Genomic DNA, 24,201 nt, shown 5'->3' with positions numbered 1-24,201 from the left:
CTCCTGTTTTTAGACAAGGAGACAGGGGAGTGGAGAGGCTAAGTGGCTTTCCCCGGGTCACCCAGCTGGGAGGTGGCAGGGGCAGAGCGGATCCAAGTTCCCTTCAGACACACTGCCTCTGAGACGCGTGAGCACGACAGGAAGCCATGCAGGACTCCTTAACCTATGGAGTGTGCCGGGTCCGCCCCTGAGATCGGAGGAGGTGGGCAGGGCTGGGACCCAAGGTTCCACGTGTCCGACGAGCTCCAGGTGATGCCGGGCTACTTTGAGTAGCCAGGCTCCACACCGCTCAGCTTCGCTCTTACCACGCCTGCCTGTGGGTGCAGGGGTTGATCACGTTCTGCCTTTAACCATCTGGGGGTGCGTGGGTGGGCTGGGTCAGAGCTCACAGGCTGGCCGTCCGAAGGACAGGGGGTGGCAGCGCCTGCTTTGCGGGGTGGCTGATGAGGATTCGGAGACATGCCTGGAAAGGACTCAAGGCCGGGACTGTGCCCCGCAGGCCGCGGCTGGCCCGTACCCCGGATGTTGCCACCAGAACAGCTTTCAGGACCAGGCGACCTAGGGGCCAGCGTGTCAGAGTCAGGAGATGGAACGTTCACCTCTGTTTTCCAGCCCCTCGAACAGTTGAAGGCTCTCACCATGCTGGGTCTGCGTCTCTGCAGGGGCTGGGGGCTGGGAGGGGGTAGCCACTCTCCAGTCGGTTCCAGTGCCTCAGGCCCTCGGCACCCAGATTTCATTACCGGCTCCCATTAGTGCGTGCTGCTAACACAGGCTTTGACAGAGGACCCGCCTTAAATCCCATGTCTGTGACAGACTGCTGTGTGACCTCTGGAAAGTTAATCGACCTCTCTGAATTATTTTACTCTTCTGCAAAACGGGAAGAAGACCACCTGCTCTGCAGGATGGGTGCGACGATAACGTAAAGCGCTCAGCCTGGTGCTGGGCGTCCCCGGGAGGTTTAGCATAAAGTAGCTTTTATGAAACTGTGTTGCCGTATAGGGAGAAAAAAACCCATGTAGCCCTTTGTAGCATTCAGGGATGACAGTATGACTCCTGATGGCAAAATGGAGCAGCTTTTAATAAAATACGTTGGTTTTTACCCTTGCCCGTGGGTGGTTTGTGACAATGCCCACGCACTAACACATCTGCCCCACCCCCAGCTCTCTGGTGAACTTTGTCAGCAATGAAAAAAAAAAAGTTCAAATGTTTTTTCTGTTTGGTGTAGGAGGGTGGGGTAGTCCGGGCCCTTCTGTCATGGCTCTTGAACTTTCTTGGGGCTGTGCGTCATGTCTGGCTGACTTCTTTGCTGGTAGACAGGTAAAGCTGCTCCCTGGCGACCCAGAATCTCGAGGGGTTCAAGTACATTCACAGAGTCGTCTGTTACCCAATTTTGTCTGCTTGACTTTCCTCCAGCGTGAATTAACCTGTCTTCCTTTTTTTCTTTTCCCCTCCCTCTAGATTATTTGCTCTCTAATAACTATGTAAATTCTATCATTGTCCATAAGTTTGACTTTTCCGATGAGGAGATTATGGCATATTATATATCGTTCCTGAAAACACTTTCGTTAAAACTCAACAACCACACCGTCCATTTCTTTTACAACGAGGTAAGTAACTGCCAGAGGGGTGCGTTTGGGTGGAAAGCTAGCTAATCGGAGGGGCACCTTCTGTCCGGGGGGCCTCGTGCCTGTTTACAAAGCGCGTGGGCACTCACCATTTCCTGATTTTTCAGAGCAACCGTGTTTGACCTTGACAGGCTTAAAAAAAAAAAAAATATATATATATATATATATATACACACACACACACACACACACACACACACGCACACACACACACACACATATATATATATATATATATATATATATATATATATATATATATTTGATTTATTTAAAAGTTACCTGTTTTTAACATAAAATTCAGTTTGTGCTACTGAGGAACATTGCATTGCAGAAGTGCCTGAAAGTGAACTTGGGATTGAAATGCGGTCAGACCCAGCTTTGCCAATTCCCTGCTGTGTGACCTTAGAGAAGTCTCAGTCCTCTGAGCCTCAGTTTCTTCATCTGAGAAAGGGGATGATGATTTACAGCGAAGGATTTTCCGGGGATCGAATGAAGGGAGATGATGTCTTCGGAGCCCCTAGTATGTACCTAGCTCCTTAAAATCAGAGCTCACACTATTCTTCACAAGCGAATGTCCCTGGTATTCCTTGGGATCATTACTAGCAATTTTGAAAAATAAATTGTTGCCGTTTTCCACTGAAAAGGAGCTTGGTAAGGTCAGTTCATCTCATACCAGAAGGTACAGATGCTGGCCGTCCTGGGTCTGATCCATCTTGTGGCACGATCACTTCACTGAGGACCCGGGCTTTCTCCCCTTCCTGCTCTGGTGACCGCACGGTTGGCATCCGTCCTCAGGCACGACCCCTCATGGTCTCAGGATGGCTGCAGCGGCTCCAAACATCACATACTCACATGCCGCTGCCGAGAAGCCTGAAGAGATCACTTATTTCCCTTCTTGTGTTCCTTTCTAACTTTCAAACGCTTCTTTCCCAGAAGCCCCCCCCCCCCGACCCCCCCCACCCAGCAGACTTCCTCTTGTGCCTTCTCGGTCACAGTCATGTCACGTTTCTCTTGCGGTGCATCCGGAGTTTGGGAGCCACCTGGCGGGACAGCTTGGCTTAGTCTTTCACGAGGGTAGTCACGTGAAGGCTGGGTGGGGCTGGGAGAGCTGCTTCCAGGGTGGCTCACTCAACGTGGCTGACCGTGGGTGGGAGGCCTCAGTTACACGGGCTTCTCCAGTGGCTGCTTGAGTCACGTCACTGCACGGCAGCTGGTTCTCCCCGGAACGAACGATCCAGGAGACCAAGACAAGCTGTAATGCCTTTTATGACCCAGCCTCAGAGGCCACACTCCATCTTTTCCACTGTGTTGTTGAGGCCACACAGGCCAGGCTTGAGTCCGTGTGGGAGAGGATGTCAGTGTGTGAACACAGGAGGTGAGGATCGTTGGAAATTCCTGGAGGCCAGGTGCTGTTTGCATGGCAGGGTCTTCCTGTTTTTTAGTATATTTATTCTTTTGAGAGAGAGAAAGCACAGGAGGGGCAGAGAGAGGGAGAGAGAGAATCCCAAGTAGGCTCTGTCCGCGCTGTCAGCCCAGAGCCCGACATGGGGCTTGAACCCACGAAACGCGAGATCATGACCTGGGCTGAAACCGAACGTCAGACGCTTAACCCGCCGAGCCAGCCAGGGGCCCGAATGACGAGTGTCTTCTGATTGGTGGTCACTTGCACTGCCCCGCCTCTCTTTGCAGTCAGATCATAACTCTCAAACGTACCTTCGGAGTCTGTGCAAGCTCCATCCAGCTATCCCCACATGATGCGGCATCAGCCTGAACCCCGATTTTCCTCGTGTAGTTTAATAGTGGGGAAGAATTGGCCTGAAAGGGAAGACACACTAGCCGTCAACCGCCAAATCTGTGGCAGTTTGAAAAATTGACATGGTGTGGCCCTGTGTCTGGCAGATAGTAGGTGCTCATTAAATGTGTCCAGAGACACGTGGATGAGATTTGGGTTGTCCTGGCAGCTCACCCAGGTGGATGAAAATCTACCTGTGAACTTCAGACCAGAGAGAGGGTACCTCCGCTCAGCTGCAGCTGGAATTCTAGACACCAGGGTGGGAGGGCAGGACTCTGGGATTCCTGGACCCGAGCGATGGTTCTGGAAGAACATCCTTCTGGTCACCAGAGGAGCTGCAGGGGCCTTATTTCTCAGGTGGGCCCCCTTTCCTCTTTCACGTGGCCCACTACTGTAGCCACCACCTGCCACGGGTGCAGTTCTGGTGCTCACAGTGGCATCGTCCTCATTTGACAGTTGTCACGTTGCTGTAGGTTGGCTCTTGCTTCTTCCCCACGCTCCTGCCCACCGGTGCCCTCGGAGCATGCTCGCAGCCAAGTGGGAAACCTGGCCAGAAGAGGGGAGCAGAGCCCATCCTGCTTTTCTTGAGGCTCCAGCAGCGGAGTTCCAGGCTTCTGGGCCGTTTCGATCCCTTCCCATGATCCCTTTCTCATGCCAGCTGATTCCCGAGACCCTCCTGCTCCTTGCGAATGTGTGTACTTCTAGTATTTCTAGACAGAGAAGTGTGTAACAGCCAGAAGAGATTCGGAATGTGAGGAAAACCTCACGCTTGCCTTTTATTCGTGGACGTGGCATCTGATGGTAGGAGCTAGCATTACGGCTGAGTGCTTGTTGAGTAGGAGGTCCCATGGCGGGCTCTGCTCCTGAAATCCTCACGTTGAATGCCAGCGGCCGGGACGTGGGAATTACTATCTCCGTGTTAGAGACGGGGAAACAGAGGCTCAGAACTGTTACAGCACCCAGCTGAGAACTGGTAGAACAGGGCACAGGCCCCAGTCTGGCATTGTTGGACTCCCTCCCCCCCCCACCCCCCTGCTTTTTTTTTTTTTTTTTTTTTTTTTAATATTCTGGGATGGTCTCACCTCCCCGTCCCTTCCCATTCCCCACCGGGGGTGAACCCCTGGCCTGAGGTTCATGGGAGTCTGATAGGCTTCAGAAAGCTGGGTGGGGGCAGGCCTGCCCTACGGGCTCATAACTCATCTTTGGTACTTTTTTGTTTCAGCACACTAACGACTTTGCCCTGTACACAGAAGCCATCAAGTTTTTCAACCACCCCGAAAGCATGGTTAGAATTGCTGTAAGAACCATAACTTTGAATGTCTACAAAGGTAGGCCTGCTTAGGAGCTCACGCCTTGTCTGACTTCTGACTGGGGCTTGCTCCCATGAGTCTGCATTTAAAATTCTCTGGTGGCACGGGGAGCTCCCTTATTACGGCTGGGGTTGCATGTGTCATGCAAGGCTCGTAATCGTGGGACATTTAACTGGCCCCTTGGGTGAATTTTGTGCCACTCTCTTGGTGCATACGCAGTTCTGCATGTTGAAGTCTTAGACCAGATCCACAGTGCTAGTGATGTCCTAAGAAAGGCACAGGTGGGACTCCAGCTGCCATGTGATAACTAGAAAAGGCAAAGCTGCCTCTTAAAAGTTATATTTACATTTTTGTGTCTCGGGCTGTAAGATTTCCATACGGCCCTGGGGCTATGTTATCTTGAAATAACATTTAAATGAAGCATTTTGTGCTTCATTTTGTGTCACCGACAGCAGGGGGCAATATCGTATTCTCAACTGACTGCAAAGCCCAACAAATTCTCCTCTCTTCAAGAAGTGCTTAATGCCCACAACATCCCCTCCAGAGGAGGCCCTTCCGCGGGTTCCTGCCGGCATTGGCATAAAGGCCGGCTGGACGCAAGTTTCCTGGCCTGGAGCCGCCCGGGGAGGGCACACCTTCTCTGCGCGACCCGGGGGTTATTTCCCCGGTAGTCACCGCACTGGAGCTGGAGCTCCCATTTTCTCAAAGAATAAAGGGCTTTGACCTTCACGAGCATGAGTCATGACGTTACTACTTGAGATAACCCTTACTGGGGTGGGGAAAGGTCCTGAGGGACTCACTCCAGCCTAGTTCTGGGATCGCACTAAATTGGAGAGTGTCTTTAAGAATCTAGTGGGGGCCCACCCAGGGTCGCAAACTGAGGGCCTGAGAGCCGGATCCAGCCCTCAGACAAGTTTCGATTGGCTAAGGTTTTCCTTGAAAAGATGTATAGTTGCCCGTATTTAAACATTGGGAGAACTCGGGTAACTATCGGCATTTCTGACTTGAAAGAGATTTGGCCCTTCTGGGCCCACAGTCCCACAGAGCAGCCGTGAGCTGGTGCCGGTGAACCGGGCTCCCTGGTTCACACACTAGGCCTCCCAGCCTCACTCACTGAGTCCCCCGGCCCACCCAGCAGGCTTCTGAGTTTGCGCCCTGGTCCAAGCCCCGGTTCTGTGGCCCCCTGCTCTCTCTCCTCTCTTGTTCTCTTCCAGCCTGTATCTTTAGACACCTTCTGCCCAGCTCTCTGTTCTCTGAGCAACTGTCTCACCATCCCAGTTCTTAACCCTGTTAACTGTTGTCTGTTTTTTGCCTTTCCTTCAATGACGATTCCCGTGTTCCTTATTCCAGTGTCATGTAAGTTATTAACTTCTGGTTTTCTGCTTTCTTAACTTATCCTTACATGTAAACACAGGAAACTTGCCTGAGAATGGCATAGTTTCATTGTAGCCAAGCTAAATGCATTGCTGAGAAAGTAGGCTTTCTAATTGCACTATTGAGGTTTAGCCCAGTTAATTGTATTAATTATAAAAATAGCATAAGAACTGCCTTGATGAGTATGATTTCATGAATGAATAAGCTAACCATTTTCAGGTGTTCCCAGGAAAGACAGAAAAGGTTCAGATGATAGCAGAGAGCTTTTTCATTGTGGTTTTCTTTTCTTTTCTTTTCTTTTTTTTTTTTTTTTCAAATCTCCCTAAGTTATTTTTGGTGGCTTGACTTTTTTTTCTTGTTCTTTTGTGAATTTTCTCAGTGGATAACCAGGCCATGCTGCACTATATCCGAGATAAAACTGCTGTTCCTTACTTCTCCAATTTGGTCTGGTTCATCGGGAGCCACGTGATCGAACTCGATAACTGTGTGCAGACCGACGAGGAGTAAGTGACCACCTGGGGGGCTTATCAGGCAGACAGTGGTTAGGGGAGATTTCCGTGTCCATTGAGGAAAAGTAAACACTAGAGCAAAGTTCGCCCACCCGTGTGTAGGCGGCCTGTGAACTTCCATAGGCTGAAAGGTTCACACCGTTCCACTTTTTGTAACGGCGGCATGTTAGAAACAACCCGCAGACCTCCTAGAGGGGAAGAGGACCGGTAAGTACAACACCCCCATCGATGGGGTGCCAGGCAGCTGGTAAAAAGAGTAAGACGACCCGTCACCTGGTGGGCGAATAAACAAAATGCAGTCCTTGCAGTGGCGGAGTAGTGCCCGGGAGTAAAAAGGGACAGAGCTCTGGCACGTGCTGCCCCGCGGTTGGACCTCGGGAGCATGAGGCTCAGTGAGAGAAGCCAGATGCAAAGGACTGTGTTTTACCTCACCCTGTTTTCTTTTCTTTTATTTATTTTCATTAAAAAAATTTTTTTAATGTTTATTTTTGAGAGAGAAAGCATGTGAGTGGGGGAGGGGCAGAGAGAGAGGGAGACACAGAATCTGAAGCGGGCTCCAGGCTCTGAGCTGTCAGCACAGAGCCCGACGTGGGGCTTGAACTCCAAAACCACGAGATCATGACCTGAGCTGAGGTCAGACACTCAAGCGACTGAACCACCCAGACGCCCCATATTTTATTTTATTCTTCGAGAGTGAGAGCGCGTGCAGGAGTGGTACACCAGGGAGGGGCAGTGAGAATCTTAAGCAGGCTTTAAGGTCAGCATGGAGCCTGAGGTGGGGCTTGATCTTACGACCGTGAGATCATGACAGCCGAGATCAAGAGTCGGACACTTGGCTGACTGAGCCACCCAGGCACCCCGTGTGACCCCGTTTAAAGGAAATGCCCAGAACAGGCCAATCTGTAGAGACCGAGGATCGACTAGTGGTTTCCCAGGGCTGGAGGAGCAGACTCGCAAGGGGAAATGGGAGCACAGGGCTTTTTTGGGAGGGGGGGTTAAAAGTGTTTGAGAGTGGATCGTCAGGATGGTTGGACAGCTGTGTGAATGGTATGCGGATTATAGCTCAGTAAACCTGTTTAAAAACAACAACAACAACACACACAGGTTAAGGCGGTGACTCGGGCCCCAGAGCGATGAATACAAGTTCCAGAGCAGGATTTCTCCGTTTCAGCGGCACCACTGATCTTTGGAACTGGGTAACTCTGTGTCGTCGGGGGTCGTCCCGCACAGAGTAGGATATTTAGTGGCCTCCCTAGCCTCCGCCCAGCAGATGCCAGGAGCACCCCTTTTCCAGTTGTTTCGGCCAAAAATGTCTCCAGACATTGCCAGATGGGTCCTTTAAGGCAAAATCACCGCAAGTGGGCAACCCCTGCCCCGGAGGGACAGCTGAGCAGAGAGACCTGGTGAGAGGCACACCTAGGCAGGCTCAGGATGACAGAGGGATCCGGGGGTCCGGGAAGGACGGGTGCTGGAGGAGGGGCCCAAAGCCATAGAATCGTAGCTCCCAGGCTGGGCAAGTAGTGGTGGATCTGACGGGACATTCGGGAAAACCAGGACCTGTACAGAGATGAAGAGTCACGGATGTGAATGAAATATAACGTGGCACTTGATTCCAGAAAAGACAAGAAGTCATTCCAGGAAGGAAGTGGACTCCTTGTCCTCTGCGTGGCTCTCCCGTGAATGGTTGTGATGATGTCAGTATCAGTTGTTGGGGCCGGGTGGGGGGGGGGGGGGAGGGAATGCAAAGTGTTCCTTCCTAACAGAAGGCCACCATGTGATATTGGAAAGGGCTCAACTTCAAAGTAGAAGACTTTGCAGATTGTAGAGGTGGAGGAGGTGGGGGGGTGGGGCCTATCCACAGAAACAAGTAAAAAGTTAACACCTGCCTTCTCTGGAGATCAGGCAGGGGTCGGGGAGGCTGGGCTAGGGCTGCTGTTTGTTATTATCATCTTCTCAATACCATTAAACTTTTATTTGTATCTTATTTTATTTTTTGAGAGAGAGAGGGTGCAAGTGAGCAAGGGGGGGAGAGAGAGAGAGAGAGAGAGAGAAAGAGAGAGAGAAGCAGGGCTCAAGCTCATCCACTGTGGGACCCAAACTCACGAACCGTGTCGTCATGACCTGAGCCAAAGTCAGAGGCTTAACGACTGAGCCACCCAGGCGCCCAATACCACTGAACTTTAAAAACCCATCTGCATGTACTTTTCAAACTAAAGGTTTAAGACATGAAGTACGTCAACTCTTCTGCTAAAGAAAAATTCCCACAGCATCTTTTTAAATGGGGGAAAAGGTTGCAAAACATTGTGAATAAGTATTGTGGGTCTCAGCTGGGTGGTGGGTTCATAGGTAATTATAGTACTATTAGGCTTACAGGGTGTATTTGCTATAAATATTCGGGATATATCTTGTTAAAGTATGCTATGGAATAATTATTAAAAGTTACATAGAAGAAAAGTTGATCCTATTATTATTATTTTTTTAAAGCACGTTATGTGCCTTGATGGATAGATATTTAACACACGCCTTTTATTTTTTTATTTATTTTTTTTTTTTTAAATTTTTTTTTCAACATTTTTTATTTATTTTTGGGACAGAGAGAGAGACAGAGCATGAACGGGGGAGGGGCAGAGAGAGAGGGAGACACAGAATCGGAAACAGGCTCCAGGCTCCGAGCCATCAGCCCAGAGCCTGACGCGGGGCTCGAACTCACGGACCGCGAGATCGTGACCTGGCTGAAGTCGGACGCTTAACCGACTGCGCCACCCAGGCGCCCCAACACACGCCTTTTAGATGTGACTCTACGGAGGCATAGACACGGGAAACCAGACTGTAGGGTCCCTCATTGACAAGTCCCCAAATGTTCTCTGTTAGTGGTGGGACTACAGGAGACCTTCACGTCTTTTTGCTTCTATTTTCTTCTTTAATTTCAAGCCTTCTGAAATGGTGGTCGTAATTACGATACAAACAAAATGACTTACTCCAGCCCCGCTGCCCCTTGCAACAGATGCCAGTTTGGAGGGAGTGTAGGTGTGCCGACTAGCTCTTTTAGGGGTTCTGTCCTTGGCAGGTGTGCGGCTGACAACCTGAGAGGCCCAAGCAGTGTGCTTGTTGCTTTACTGAAAGGAGACAGAGACCTCTGGGGGCCTGGGGCTGGGGTGTCCCATCCCTGCGCTGTGCCCCATGTGTAGCCAGGGCCAGGGGGGTTGGATGTGGCCGCCGAGGCCTGCTTTTCTCCCTGGAACCCCTCGGGAGTGTTTTCGTCATCCGGGATTTATTGCCGCATTAATACTGCTTATCTTGGGAGGCAGGGGGTCTTGCCACATTGAGTAGTGGTTGCTCTCGTGGAATGGCTTGCTAAGGGAGCTGGGTTTTGCTTTATTTACCCATTTTGTCTTGGGTGGTGGTGGTGGGCGAGTTGTAGGGAGGCCCCCAGAGGGTGGGGGGATCCCAGGAGTCCCCTGAAATCGATCGTGGTGCACCTGCCCATTTTCACTTCGTGCATGCCGCTGGGAGGGCCGCTGTAAGTGGCTCTTGAGCCTTTGTTTGTTGTATGAATATTTGTTGTGTGAATGAAGCACCCCCAGTGACCTCCACGGCTCTGTGCTTCGGCTTCCCGGCTAAGGCTGTTGTTTTTCCTGGCAGGCACCGGAATCGGGGGAAACTGAGCGACCTGGTGGCCGAGCACCTGGACCACCTGCACTATCTCAATGACATCCTGATCATCAACTGTGAGTTCCTCAATGACGTGCTCACGGACCACCTGCTGAACAGGCTCTTCGTGCCCCTCTATGTGTACTCGCTGGAGAACCAGGACAAGGTAGGTCTGGGGGCCTGGCCCCGCCGTGCCTGTGGGCTGTCTTCAGAAGGGGGAGGAACAGTCACCTTGAACAGGACCAAGCTTTGCCAGCCACCAAGGCTTTGAGCCCGAGAGAGATTCCTTTCAAAGCGTCCTGGTTTTCTTTTCCTTTCCTTTTATGTCCCAGGGGTGGGACGGTTAAGGTGGAGAGAGAGGGGTGCAAGGGAGTGTGTTTGGGGGTGGGGGTTGGCTGTAAAAGTGAATGAGAAGAGAACACTGACATCAGAAGGAAACAGGAAACCTCTATGAATTTAGATTTTTGGTTTCTGTTCATCCTTCTCTTGGGGTGTTCTAAAGCCTGGTAACTTTTCCTGACGGTTGCCAGAGCTCACTGATCTGCAGAAGACCCAGCCAGCCCCAGCACTTGCACATGATGGGTGGGAGGTGAGGGAGCGCCCTTAGGGAAACATCCCAGAGCAGGGACTGCCCACAGTTAGGCTCAGAATCCGGTGTGAGTGTTGACAGGCACGTCCTCCGGGGCCCTCTCTCCATCTCAGGGATTCTGGCTCAGCGGGTCTGCAGTGCACCGGCAGTCTGCATCGTGAACCTGTCCGCCACGTGGCTCTGAGCTGGTGGCTCTCAGGTCCCACCGTGAGGAATTCTGCCCCGTCCTTCCCAGATTTCAGGGGCAGAGGCCTCCACAGGAGGCAGGATGGAGTCGGCTGGTTACTCTGTGGGGGCTCCAGCCTCTGCACATGTCCCTCCAGGGCTTGGAGCTTTCTTCTTGGAGGTGGAACATGGAGATTCTTCCTAAGAACAAATAAATAAAAAAAAATTGTAGCCCTAACTAGATCTGTTGGGGGGGGGGGGCGGGGGCCGGGGGTGGCAGAGAGAAAGCACGGGACTTGGAGTTTGCAGACCTGGGCTCAAATTCTGCTTCTTCCCTTTCCTCACTCTGTGACCTTGGACAAGGCAGCTGACCTCCCCCTCCCACCCCATCCCCCACCCCCCACCCCCCGAGCAAAACGAGGGTCCTGAAGGTACTCACAGGGTCGATGCGGGATGGAGCACAATGAAGTTCAGTTACAAACGTGGGGTTTTTCCTAAGCCAGAGTGCCCCGACGCCTCCCTGCCCCATTTTGAACGCTCTTCCTGAGAGCAGGCCTCCAGAGCCCGTCCTGCCAGCCAGCCACTCTGTGCCCCAGCTGGGGGAAATTAACATTCCTGGTAATTTAAGGGGCTCATTTTTGTCCTGGACCCAGCCTCTAGTCCGTGACTAATGGCGAAGGACTTCTCAGGTAGAAAAATAGAGGCCTTGAGACGGTATTGGATGGGATCAGGTTGCGAATTTATTTTGCAGGGTGGACTTCTGACTGGTACCGGGAAAGAACAGCCTTAGGGTGACAGAGGAAGTGGGGGACGGGGCGCCTCTCCTTCAGACAGATGGCTTTTGGCTTCATGTCTTTTGTGCTGCTCACGTGTGTGACCAGGACCCCTCTCTCTCTCTCTCTCTCTCTCTTTCTGCCTGACCTTCCCTAGGGAGGAGAACGCCCGAAAATCAGCCTGCCGGTTTCTCTCTATCTCCTGTCACAGGTATGTGTCATCATTTGTCTGTGTCCCCAGCCACATTTGGGAGTCCTTTGGAGGACCGGGCCACGTCACCCTGTCTTCTCTCTGTGTCCCATCTTGAAATAAAACAATAAAAGGAAGGGCGGGGGGTGGTTCTACTTTTCAGACTCTGAATAGAGGTGCTGCTATCTTCTTCATGGTAATAGATGGAAATTTAAAGGAAAATGGAAAGTAAATCAAACCTGGCCCTTACGTACTTGGTTTTTACCATGGGGACTGAGGTTTCCACACAACCAAGGGGCGTTCGGAATACTCTGGAAATGTGGACGGCATGGGTGTTACTCATGGCGTTTTGAAATAAACCCAAACTGCAAGACCCAGTGTGTGTATCTCTCTGCAGCAACCTCCGTTGAACGGATTTCCACTAATGAGGCTGTTTTCAAAGGCTTTTGTCGTGGTTGTAGTTCCCAGATTACCTTCTGGAAGGTATCTTGTAGCAGCCTCCGTTCCCAGATTTGTGTCTTGAGCCAATTTGTCTGCTCCCCCTCCTTAAACAAGTGTGTTTCCTTCTCGTAATTATGTAATATTTACAAGAAGGGAAAAACTCCATGGTGACCCAGTTACATAACTTTAAAAATATTTTTATTACAAGCAGTCCAGACTTTCAGGCCATCTCATTAGACTGTCAAATAGTCAAACGTTTGACCAGAGCTCTGTTCCCACTTCTGCAATGGCACAGGTATTTGCTTTGCTGAGAGAAAGTCCTTCTAACTTGGTCCCTGGGCCGTTTGGAGGTGGAGGACTGAGAGAGAGAGAGAGAGGCTCTCTCAGGGCTCGATGTCGTGAACCATGAGATCATGACCGGAGCTGAAATCAAGAGTCACATGCTTAACCGACTTAGCCACCCAGGAGCCCCTAAACAATGTTTTTTTTTTTTTTTTGGTCTTTTAACAGATTTTTTTTTTTAAGTTAAAAAGTTCAAAACAGGTGAAGACCAAGTTTTCTGTCCACTTTTGTTTCTTCTCCTGATTTCTGTCCCCAGAGTCTACTACACTCTTCCAGGCACATTGTCTGCAGAGGTTTTCAACTGGGGGTGATTTTGCCTCCCTTCCTCCCCCACCCCCCTCCAACATCCGGAGACATTTCTGGTTGGGTCGAGGCCAGAGATGCTTCCAGACATCCTACAGTGCACACAGCAGCCCCCCACAACAAAGAATTAGGGCCGGATCATAGCGCCAGGGCTTGGAAATCCTGTTCCCTGTGCATGTGAGCAAATGCAGATGGGCGCACACGCCCTTTTTCTGTGTAAACGGTGCACGTCCCACACTGTGCTCCACTGCTGCTGTTGGCTTTATATTGTAAAACAAAGTAGCCGGCGTGTCTGAGCCAGCTTTGCGAGGCACCTTTGAATACCCTGATTCCCAGCGCCGTTGTCCTGAACGTTGGGCCACGGGGTGGGGTGGCAGGGCCATCCCAGACAGCCCAGTGCCTTCTCGTTCCACATGCTGGCCCGGCTGCGTCTGCCTCTGGCTCCTGTGGCTTCTCTTCCCCTCAGCGTCCACACCTCCCGACACCGCCACGGAATCTTGGTGCGCTGAGACCCACCGCGGGGGCCCCAGCTCCTGCCAGCCGTGGGCTCTCTCTGGAGACGACGGTTTGCCAAGTCCTGGACGGGAACGAGACTCGCCGGCCCCTTCCTCCCGTATAACTGAGATGTTGGGTCTGTGCCTTCCAGTCTTAGCGTAATCAGATTCGACGCTGAGATGCCTGTGGAGAGGAAGGAGTGTGCTGCTTTGGCCGCTGCTCTCCCACTTTGCTCCACTTCAGTGGGATTTGGCCTCCCCCGGCCATGAGGGACCGTCTTGCTTTGATGCACTTCCTTCCGCCGGGGAGCAGCCAGCCAAATAGGCAACAGTCTGAATGAAGGAGCGGCCAACCCTGGGAGGAGAAAGGCGTAACCGGTTTCTCCTAAATGAGACCCATTCTTTGGCTTTTGCTTCACGGGAGTTGCTGTTCAATACGGGCCCTGGGTACCTCAGCCTAGTTATTTGTGATGGAGGAAGGAGAAGCGGAGAGAGCACACGCTTGTAACGCAAACCCGGTGTCTTCTTTCTCACCAGGTCTTCCTAATTATACATCACGCACCCCTGGTGAACTCACTAGCAGAAGTCATTCTGAACGGTGATCTGTCTGAGATGTATGCTAAGAGCGAACAGGATGTTCAGCGAAGTTGCGTAAGTCCTTAGCATTGGGACCGTGTGTAGACGTTGATAGGCCGTTGCTCGTTTTGTTCATGCGTGTGTTTCTCTAAAACCAGAAACTGACATTCTGCCTGTACGGCAGCCATGATGGCGTATAAGCTGGTCTGAGGCGCGAGGAACCCGACCGGGGTCTTGAAACGTGTCCCCAGGAACATCTGGGTTTGGGTACTGAGCGGATTTGATTGATCGGATGTTATCGAACGGGGAGCTGTACTGCTCTGGGCCCTGGTTGCGAATCTTTGAGACACTGTTACTGGGACAGAATGAGAGCACACCTTGACGAAGGTACAAATGCCAGCAGAGACTGGACGGAGAACATCTGTGAATGATGCGGACCCCCGTGGGAGGGCAGTAGGGAGTGGTGGGGACTGCGGCAAATTGGACAGCACATGCTCTCTGTCAGCAGCTGCGGTTCCTCCCCAGCCTGCGGCTCTGCCAGAACACAGATGCGGGATTGCCTGGTTTCCTCGCGTTTCCAGACAAGCTGGAAATCCTCATTTTGATGCACATGCTCCCCCGTTTGAAACGACCACCCACCTGTGGCCTAAGCACAGCACGTCTGCATTTTGTGCTCTGCTAACGGGAAACTCCCGAGATGGGGAGACGGGAGTCAAGGCTTCTTCCCGCTTGGCCCCTGTGTGTCTCATCTGTCTTCCCTCCCACCATCGTCATGTGTGCTGAGCGCCAGGCTTCCTTAGTACTGGTCCAGCTTGCCTTTTCCCCTGCAGGCCCCCAGGTTCTGCCTGCACACCTGTGCCTTCACCACACCTCCGGCCTGGGAGGCCCTGGCTCCTCGTTCCCAGCCGCGGCAGGCGACTTGTCTCACTGTATCCGCTGCAGCTTGGGCCCGGCGGATGTGTCTGAGATGAGCCGGTGTCTCACACAAAGGCTGTTTCATGAGGACTCTGTCTCTGCAACCGGTTTCTCAGGCAGTGGGTAGAAAGGTCCAAGGGCGAGGCTTGCCCTTGGGCAGTCGGCTCTGTTGCCATATCTGAGGAAGCAGGTGGCGGAGGATCCCGCAGCGTGGGAGGCCGGAACTGCCTGGAGCGCAGTGACAGGGGTCCCTGCGCTTCTGGTTTTTCTGGCGTACGATGGCTTGGCCGGGCCCTTTTGCTGTTGAAGGGAGTCTTGGAGCCTTTGAAAAGGTTCCCAGACACTCTGTCCTTGTCAGTGGTGGCGTTAGTTCTGCTGAATTGAACGGGGCCCTTTCACGGCCCCTGTCTGGTCTGTCCCTTCTTTGATTCATTCAGAAAGTATTTATGAAGCCCTTTCTTTGGAACAGGCATCGGGCTGGCTCTGGGGATGTACAAAATCCTAATGGTTTCTGTCTTTTTGGAGCTTTATAGTCTAGTAGGAGTGACAGATGTCGGTCAAGTAAATATACAAACAAATGTACTGTCTCGAGTTTCACACGTGCTCTAAAGGGAAGGAGTAGTTTTTGGCGAGAGGATGTAACCTAGAGGGCCAGGAGTGACGAGTATTGGACAGGACAGCCTCCCTTAGGGGCCCGTGCCACGACACTTCAGGCGGGGCAACGTGGAGACGACCTGGTGTTCGTGGAGCCAGACAGTTTTCTTTCCAACTTGCTTAAACTCCCTGCTGCTGACCGAATGCGAGGGGTGGAGTGCTGACCCAGCAGAGTCACAGGGCCTCGAGGGCAGAGCTGCCGATGACCGCCAGCCAGCGGGCCCCCTCAGGCGCATCGTCCTCCCTCCCCCCCATTTAGGAAACGGAGAGGGCGCGTCCTACTCCGGAGGGCTCTTGGTGGGGATGGGGAGGAAACACAGCTGAAGTGTCCATCAGGTACCCGGCAGGTTGCAGCCTGGCCCTCAAAGCCATTTGGTTTGGTGTTCGTGGTATTTAACAGAGAATTCTATGAATGACCAACGTTAACAGTTAGGAAGTTTCGCACACAAAAAATCTGCATCTCGGGATTGTGTTCCAGCAGTCAGAAGGTCTGGTCCCCATTGTACACGTTTCTGCTGCACGCTTCTCCGAGGCGGTCCCCATCGGGTCGGCATGTGTTTGCCATCAGACTCGCCCGGTCCCCATCCAGCCTGCTGCACGCTCCTAGGACATTTCCATTCATATCACATTGGGCCGTGTTGAGTCGCCTTGGGCTTTCTTTTGTCGTGTGGTCTCCATATCCCAAGATGGCTGCTCAGACTTCGTCCCAGAGTGTCTTCGTGTGAGACATTCAGTGACGAAGTTGGACTTGGTGTTCGGAGGGACGGACACAGAGATCTCTGGGCTGCTGGGGTTTGCAGGCTTTCTCATTGCACTTGACTGGCCTGCGGCCACGAGAAATAATCACACCCTTTCGCTGGTTATCCCCCCGTGGTCACATCTTGCCAGAACTCCAGCACGCTGTCACAGCAGGGTACTGGCATCGACGCTTGGGGTTTGCAATTTGAGCAGAAGCAAACTGCAGAACGTTACTGGCGACCGCTCAGCCTGGGATACCCACGGCGGTTGGGCCCTCTGACGAGAGGCAGCATTCGGGAGACCCGTCCTTTCTCCCGCCGGCCCCCTTTTTGGGGATGAAGTTTCTGCCTCCATTGTGACAGACTCAGAGCGGCTCGTCGTGGTGGGCGTCTGAACTGAAAATGAGATTCTTTTGAGCGTGGAAGGAATTGCCAGCCCCAAGTGAAAGTGTCTGCCTTCTGCTTCCGGGTATCGCCTTCGCCTGGGTGCAGAATCGAACTGTGTCGCGTTCGGATGACTGCACTTGAAAGTTGGGTGGAGTGGAGGTGAGTCCCCATCGGTGACTCGCTCGATAGCAGTCCCGGTGAGACTCACCTTCCTTCCCTCTGAGCAAGAACGGTCTCCTATTGTTTCCTGCCTCACTCGGATGTGGTTTGATCGTGCTTGTTTTAAGTTTCTTGGTCTTTTTTAACCTACTTTCTCCTTCCCGTAATTTGTAGATAAGTTACTGGTATTGCTTCATTTTTACCAGCAGACCTTTCGCAAAACCAAACCAAAATTGAAGAGAGAGGAGCAGAGGGAAGAGCGGAGTTATTTGAAAAGTCTGTAATTTAGGGTTAAATTTAAAACACACCAGCATGGCGAGGTGAATGCCGAATTGAAATTCGTCTGTGCATTAAAAATCATATGGTTCCCGCTCGGGGATACTTCTTGAGTTCTTGCTACAATTCTAATGCAGAGCAGATCAGGTTTCGTGTTGAGGGAAATAGAGTAAGAGAACACTAATTCTGAAACTGCTAACGTCTCATTATTTTTGCACAACGAACATATAGATTAGATTACGGGATATGCATCATTACCTATGGGTACTTTGTTGTTTTTTTTTTTTTTTTTTTTTTTTTAAAGAACCTTTTCTCACCCTCCATTTCTGTAGAATAGTTTCCTTCGTCTTGCACTCCTTCGTCCCGTTCCTGCAACAGAGATGCGGTGGTGCGCAGGAGAGAGCGCTGGCCTTGCTGGGCTTCCCACTCCCTGAGAGCGGAGGGGGACTGTGCCATCACGGGCTTGCAGCCCATGCCCGGGGGCTCTCGCTGCAGGAACGAGTGACTCGATGGGTGAACCGGGGGCGGGGTCACCGGGCTCTCACGATGTTGTTCTTGATCACTCTCAAAACAGAAACAGCTTCAGAGCCTGACCCTCCCACGCCACCTGCTCAGAGGCAGGCTTCGGGGGAAGAGCGTCAGGGCGAGGTGGTCTTGGTGCTGTTCTGCGTTCCGCCTTCGGGGACGGTCTAGTGGAGTGGACTGTGGAGTCAGACTGCCCGGGCCCCCCAGATCCTGGCCCCGGGTCTCACTAGGTGTACCCCGGGGCAAGTTAGTCCACTGCTCCGGGCCTCAGTTTCCTCCCTTCTCTAGTTAGACTAATGCACGCGGTGTCCGCTGCTTCTCCTAAAGCCTGGCGCACGTCAGGCCCTGATATTAGGTGTTATCGTCAGTTTCTGACGCCGCACGACAGCCCTGCGTCTCCTAGTTGGGGACCCCCCCCCCTTCCTGGGATGATTAATGTGGAGGCACACCTAGAGTACCCCTCGGGAGGTGCCTTATGACCAGACACAGAGGCGCCGAGGGCCCGGTGTGAGCAGCAGTGGTAACAGTGACAGCACGAAGAGCAAGCTTTGCCATTTGGTGGTGGTGGGCTGACCTGTCTGTGTGCATCCCAGGCCCTCCAGCTCACGTCGGCCCCGGATTCGGCCTCCGGCAAGTGCAAGTACGTAGCCAGCTCGTGGGTGCTCATGTGGTTGGCTGGCCGTGAAGTCAGAGTGGGACCTGAGAATCCTGGGCCGGGATGGTTCGTCCCCAGATGATGATGTCGTCTCTGTGGGCACCAGTTCAGCCGGCTGGAATGGTCGCCAGATGATTCTCTGGGGATCCAGAAGAGTGAGCGAGTGCACACCTAGAACGTGAGCTGCCGGCTCTCTCACAGGACGCCTGTCCTTCCTGGGAGCCGGATCCCCTGCTAGAGCGCTCCGTCCACTCGTGGCCCGTGGAGCTGGTGGCCGCGAAACTAGCAGCCTGGCCCCTCTGGCTTCTGTGTTTGTGGAGGCAGCGCGCCCACGATCGACCAGGGCCCCCCGGTCACTGCTTGCAGGGCTCTCTCTCTCCAAACCAGGCTGGACTCGGACGGCCGCCGGGCCTCCTGTGTATTGACTGCATCACGCGGAGTAGCCCCCCTCTACAGCCCGAATTCGAGTTCCCCTGAATCTTTCGGTGACCCCGACCTTCCCCGTGCCCCCGGTTAATCGTTGCTGGTTCTGAAGGCCACACGTTCTTCTTCCTGAAAGCGGTAAGAGGCTTCTGGGAGAGAGTTGATGGCGAACGCTGAAGGGAAAAAATGGACCGCGATGAATCAAGGGCCTTCATTGGCACAGATACAAACATTCTCACAAAAGAATTAGAACTCGTCGTGTCTTGTCCCTTTCTTGCGGGGCCATTGTGGTCTACCCCATAATCCCTGAATGGAATTCCGGCTCCCAGTCCCCACCGCTGGCTGCAAAAGTACTGAGTGATTCACGCGTAAGAGGACGTGACAGAATGAAGGAGAATCCGGAGCGCAGCATTTCCCACTTACCACGTACGGTGTTGTCGTGGATGAGAGACCTCTTAGGAACCGTCCTCTTCCTTCTCCTTTGCGGGTGGGGCCGGAAGTCCCCCGGTGTGGGGGCTCATGGAGGGACAGCCTTCAGCCAGGGCTACAGGTGACGGTACCCGGGGCCCAGGGATGCCGGTCCTGGTCCGGCGAGCCAGGGAAGGGCCAAGGGTTCTTGGAATGGCTATACCTTGCAGGAGCCAACAGGGAGAAGCTAAGTGGGCATAGGAGGGGTGGGTGGGGGTGGAGGAGATTCTGTGACTCAAACCCTACAGGGCTTTTCTGTGTTCACCCGGCAGCGTGACCCAGAGTGGGCAGGGGCAGCCCCAAGGCTGGAGGCTGCTCTCTGGTGTGAGGTATGGCCATGCCGCATGCTGGATGGGGACTGTCCCTAGTCTGCATTGAGCCATTGGTGAGTTCTCCCAGGTTTCTGTGAAAATTCAGAAAATCGAGGGTGGGGACAGAAAAATGAGGCACCCACGCTTCCGGTGTCTCTGTCCTGGGACTTGGGTAGTTTTCATCGGCCGCCTGGCCCCTATGGCCATTTTGAGGCTTTTAACCAGATTCTGAGGCCAGGTCAGCATTACTTAGTCATCTATTTAACAAGTATTATTGGACACGTACCAGAGTCTGTTCTAGGTACGGACATTGCAGGCGGAAGCAGAGCAAAGGCCCCAGAACTCCCGGAGCTTCTCTTAGAGTGGGAAGAGAGAGGGGAACGAGGAAATTATTAGTGGACATGTAGCATGGTAGAATTTGAGGCATGCCTTTGGAAAGCTGCAGCAGGAAAGCCGGGGAGGGACAGGAGGCAGTGCTAAGAGGCTTGAGTGGGGTGCAGTTCTCCATCGAGCGGCCAGGGTATGACTCACTGGGAAGATGAGCATAGATGTGAAGGAAGCGAGGGACTGAGTCATGTCGATTTCTGCAGGGAGAGCGCATTGGCCAGAGAGAACAGCCAGCCCGAAAGGCCCCGAGGCAGGCGTGTGCCTGGTGTGTCCGAGGAACCGCCAGGAGCAGCACGGCAAGGCAGAGTGTAGTGGGGTGGGGCCAGGGAGGGAGGGAGAGCCCGAGGCACGTGGTGCCTTTGGAGCCACTGGAAGACGCCGAAGTTTACACCAAGAGAAATGGGAGCCTCGTTTCCTTTGTGTCCCCAGTGTTTAGCCTGGCTCCTGCAGTAAACATCAGTTGTCTTGAAATAATGAATCACCGTGAGGGAATCGAGCATCTTGTCTCGAACGACTCCAGGAAATTCAGTCTCGGTCAGCGCCAAGGTCCTCCATCTGGGAGACTTGGTTTTGCTCAGGGTGCTTTGTCTGATGGGAGGCTGGGCGCGGCGGGTGGGGGGGGGGGCAGGGGGCGGCACTCGGGTGAGAAAAGGGCCGCCCCGTTCACTTCCCTGTCTGATGCTCCAGCGACATAATGACGATGGGCCAGGAGGGGTGTGGGGTGAGTCACTCCCTGCCCAACTGAAGACCGCCGCTCTTCTGTAACTGTAATCCCAGGACACGGTTGGTGGGTTTTCCCCAGTGAGTTAAGAGTTCCTGGCTATCCTGAGATTGCCTGCCTGCTGACCATTTGCTGTGATGCTCATGACCTTACCCCCAGGGGCCCTCTCCAGCTTCATGAACAGAGAGAAGGGGAAAAACCGCTACAGGGCTGTATGTGCTCACACAGTATCACCCTGGGGGGCACTCGCGTGACAGGTCATTCCCTAGTAAGAGCAGCACCTGTCCGCAGAGCACATCGTGCGTGCCAGGCTTCCCGGCTTGCTCACCCCTCTTGTCCTTCCCACACGCGTTTCTGGAGCACCCCCACCTTCCAGGCAGGTACCGTGCTGGCCTCAGGGCGTACAGGATGAATAAGACAGACAAGGTCGCTGTCATGACCTGTCTGGTCGGGGGAAACAGACAGTAAACAAGTGCGTCCATGTAGATGGGAGATTTGGATCTGGCAGGAAGTAGAAACCGGCTTGGAGAGATGCTGGTGACGAAAGGCCTCCCGGAGGAGGCCTGGGTTGAGGACTGAAGGACAAAGAGCTGAGTGGGAGGCAGGGGGGCGCGTGGCGGTGGGCAAGGCATGGGAAATGGTGGGTCAGAGACCTTGGTGGGGATGAGCTGCCTGGCTGGGATCGGAACAGAGGCCGCTCTGTCGGAACCACTGGGTCGGGGTGGAGGGGGGCAGGTGGGGCTTTCTTCTTGTTCTCCTCCTTTTAGGCTCCTGATGACCTGGTGAGGTGGCTTCATCGTCACAGTCTCCCCGTGAGCGGGCCGACGCCCCCAGAGGTTAGGGGATCATTCTGCTGTCCCCCCGCGTGAGGGGATCACTGGCATCCCGCCGCAGGTCCCCATGCTGTTTCCGTTTCTTGTTGTCCTGTCGCCGTCTGCAGCGAGATGTGGGCTTCTGGACTGAACGTTTCGGGTGGTGGGGAGTCCCCATTGATCTCTTTTGAGAGAATAGGACGTAGTAGAACAGTCCTTCTGAAGAAAAGCCAAACAAGGGCTTCGTGTGGCGTTATGATGGAAGAGTGTATGTTATTTTGCGTAAGCATTGTGTCCTGCAGCTCATTTATTCCACAGCATTCATTAGCTTTTTTTAAAAAAAAAATTTTTTTCTTAACAGTTATTTATTTTTTTGAGACAGAGAGAAACAGAGCGTGAACGGGGGAGGGACGGAGAGAAAGGGAGACACAGAATTCCAAGCAGGCTCCAGGCCCCGAGCTGTGGGCACAGAGCCCGACGCGGGGCTCGAACCCACGGAGCGCGAGATCATGAGCTGAGCCGAAGTTGGAAGCTCAACAGCCTGAGCCACCCAGGCGCCCCAGCTTTTGATCGAATGTCGGGCCTGCCACTGAAGGGATGGACTGGGCAATGCTAGGCATTGAGGGGACAGAAACGGTGGCCTGGGTGGAGCCGGCCGGGGATGGGAGGGGCCTGGCCTCCCGCGGGCCTCGCGGCACCCTGGAGGTTGTCTTCCAGGCGGTCACGGCGCCTCCGGATGTGAGCTGCTGCTTCTGTCTCGGTGACGGTGCCCGGCGGCGTGTGCCCGGGGCGAGTCTTCCGAGCTTGGAGAGCGCACCGGGTCCAGACCGACGGCACTTCTTTGGTTTTTTTGCCCCTGTGGCCGCGACGCTCCCCGACGATTGGCCGATTGATGGAGAAGCATGCACGTCCCTCTTGTTAATGGAAGTGGCCTGTGACTCTTCGTGTTTGTCCCCGATGGGTTTTGTTTTCCCCCGTTTCATTTGGCAACATCGCCCGGTCGCCTCGCTGACGTGGTTTCGGTAGCGTGTCCCGGACGTGCCCTGGGGCTTCGCGTCAGCAGCCCCGTGTCGCCAAGGGTCTGGCACCCGGCACGTGCACCCCTGCAGCTCCCCGGAGCTGACGGTCCCTGCCGTTTGCTTGCTGGTGCCCTCATTCTGGAGCGGGAGGAGGCTCCCTCTGCGGCAGTTATCGGCCGAGCTCCCCTTCACTGCTGCTTGCAAAGCCACGTGCTGTTGGTTATGGTTGGTGCAGGCCCCTGGGTCACCGTGACCCCCTGTGACACGTGGAGCTCCCTGTATACGAGACAAAACGGGGAATATTTCCGCGTCGTGGTCGGTCATGACGATGGTCAGGTCGGAAGGCCGCCTAGTCACCTGTCCCTGAGTTTTTGCCCCACAGGTCCGTCCACCCGCTGCTCCGGTCAGCCTGACTGGGGCCTGGCCGGGCCCCACGTCCACCCTGCGGGGGCGGGGCTGGCTCCACGCCGGCAGGCTTGTGGGTGCTTGTTGACGAGGGGGTGAGCTCTCGAGCGGTGCGGCCGGGTGGTCAGACGGGTCGGCCTGGAAGCCAGACTCCCTGGATCCGGATCCTGGCTCTGCCTCTGCGGGACCCCAAGCTAGTCCCTCCCCCTCTGCTGCTCCCCCCGTCCCTAGTCGTGTGACGGAGAGTGAAGCGCGTCGGCACGTGCAAAGTGCTCACAGCGGCACCGGGCGCGTGTTCGAGGCACGCTGGGTGTGAGTGACGGTTGTGAGTACCTGGAAACGAGTGACAAGGGCGTGTGCTCCCTTCTGCCACCTCACAGCGGCCCCGGAGGGGGGAGCGCTGATTTGATTTGGTGCCCGTGGAAACCGAGGCCCCGCGAGAAGGTGGTGGGCAGTGGGGCCCTGCGCCTGGGCTCCGGCTGCTCCGGCGTCTCCACGGGTCCCACCCCGCCTTCGTGCTGTCCGTCCCGCTGGTCCCAGCCCCCGAGGCTGGGTTGGGGAGGGGGCCCAGGGGCGCTTGGGGGAGGCCGAGTCTAGCCCGTTAACAAACCAGAACGTTTCTAGGAGCTAGGGAGCCAGGTTTAAAACAGAATGGGACTGTTTGTTTTTAGAGGTTAGCCCCTCCCCTGCCATCTCTTATCTCTTCCATCCTGGCTGGTGATCCACCTGCCAGGGGTCGGAGGTGAATAAATATTTCTAGAGCGCCCGTTTGTGGCGGGCATTGTGCCCGGCGTGTTTGCGTTCAGGGTCTCATATCAGCTCTGTGGCCACATGTGCTGCAGCTGCTACTGTCTCTGTTTTACTGATGAGGAAACCTAGGCTCATTTGGTCAGGGCCACCGGGCCAGTAAGTGCAATGAGATCGTGCTCAGGTCTGCCCTTATGCTGGGCATGTTTCTGTGAGTCAGCGCGGCCTGCCTCCTTGCTTAGGGGGAAAAGCTTTCTCCTCTTTCTCAAACCCCTCGGCGGAGCTGTTGGAACAGGAGGATTCTAGTTGCGTCCTCAGGAGGTGAGCGGGCTAGGCCCGGGAGAGCCTGGAAGGTGAGCTTTCTCAGATATCGCAACAGCTCCTACAGAGCCCGACACCGGAGCCACGTCATCTGTCCTTGTCCTTAGCCGTCCCCTCTCGCTACCTGTCTCCTCCTCCTTTC

At 54.0% G+C, this 24,201-nt stretch overlaps 1 protein-coding gene across 10 annotated transcripts in view; it reads left to right on the top strand.

Moving 5' to 3' along the window:
• The window catches only part of CLEC16A (C-type lectin domain containing 16A), a 201,620-nt gene that overhangs the window by 20,951 nt on the left and 156,468 nt on the right, over positions 1-24,201 (top strand). For all 10 annotated transcript variants that reach the window (XM_042971412.1, XM_042971414.1, XM_042971411.1 and 7 more), the window contains exons 4-9: positions 1,459-1,607; positions 4,643-4,748; positions 6,484-6,607; positions 10,256-10,430; positions 11,949-12,002; positions 14,099-14,212. In XM_042971412.1, coding sequence (XP_042827346.1) covers positions 1,459-1,607; positions 4,643-4,748; positions 6,484-6,607; positions 10,256-10,430; positions 11,949-12,002; positions 14,099-14,212 — 722 coding nt within the window. The remainder of the gene's footprint in view (positions 1-1,458; positions 1,608-4,642; positions 4,749-6,483; positions 6,608-10,255; positions 10,431-11,948; positions 12,003-14,098; positions 14,213-24,201) is intronic.

The sequence above is a fragment of the Panthera tigris genome, chromosome E3, assembly GCF_018350195.1.
Source record: "Panthera tigris isolate Pti1 chromosome E3, P.tigris_Pti1_mat1.1, whole genome shotgun sequence".
Taxonomy (NCBI): Eukaryota; Metazoa; Chordata; class Mammalia; order Carnivora; family Felidae; genus Panthera; species Panthera tigris.
The sequence above is the reverse complement of the archived record's forward strand: the minus strand, read 5'-3'. Positions and strand labels throughout refer to the sequence as shown.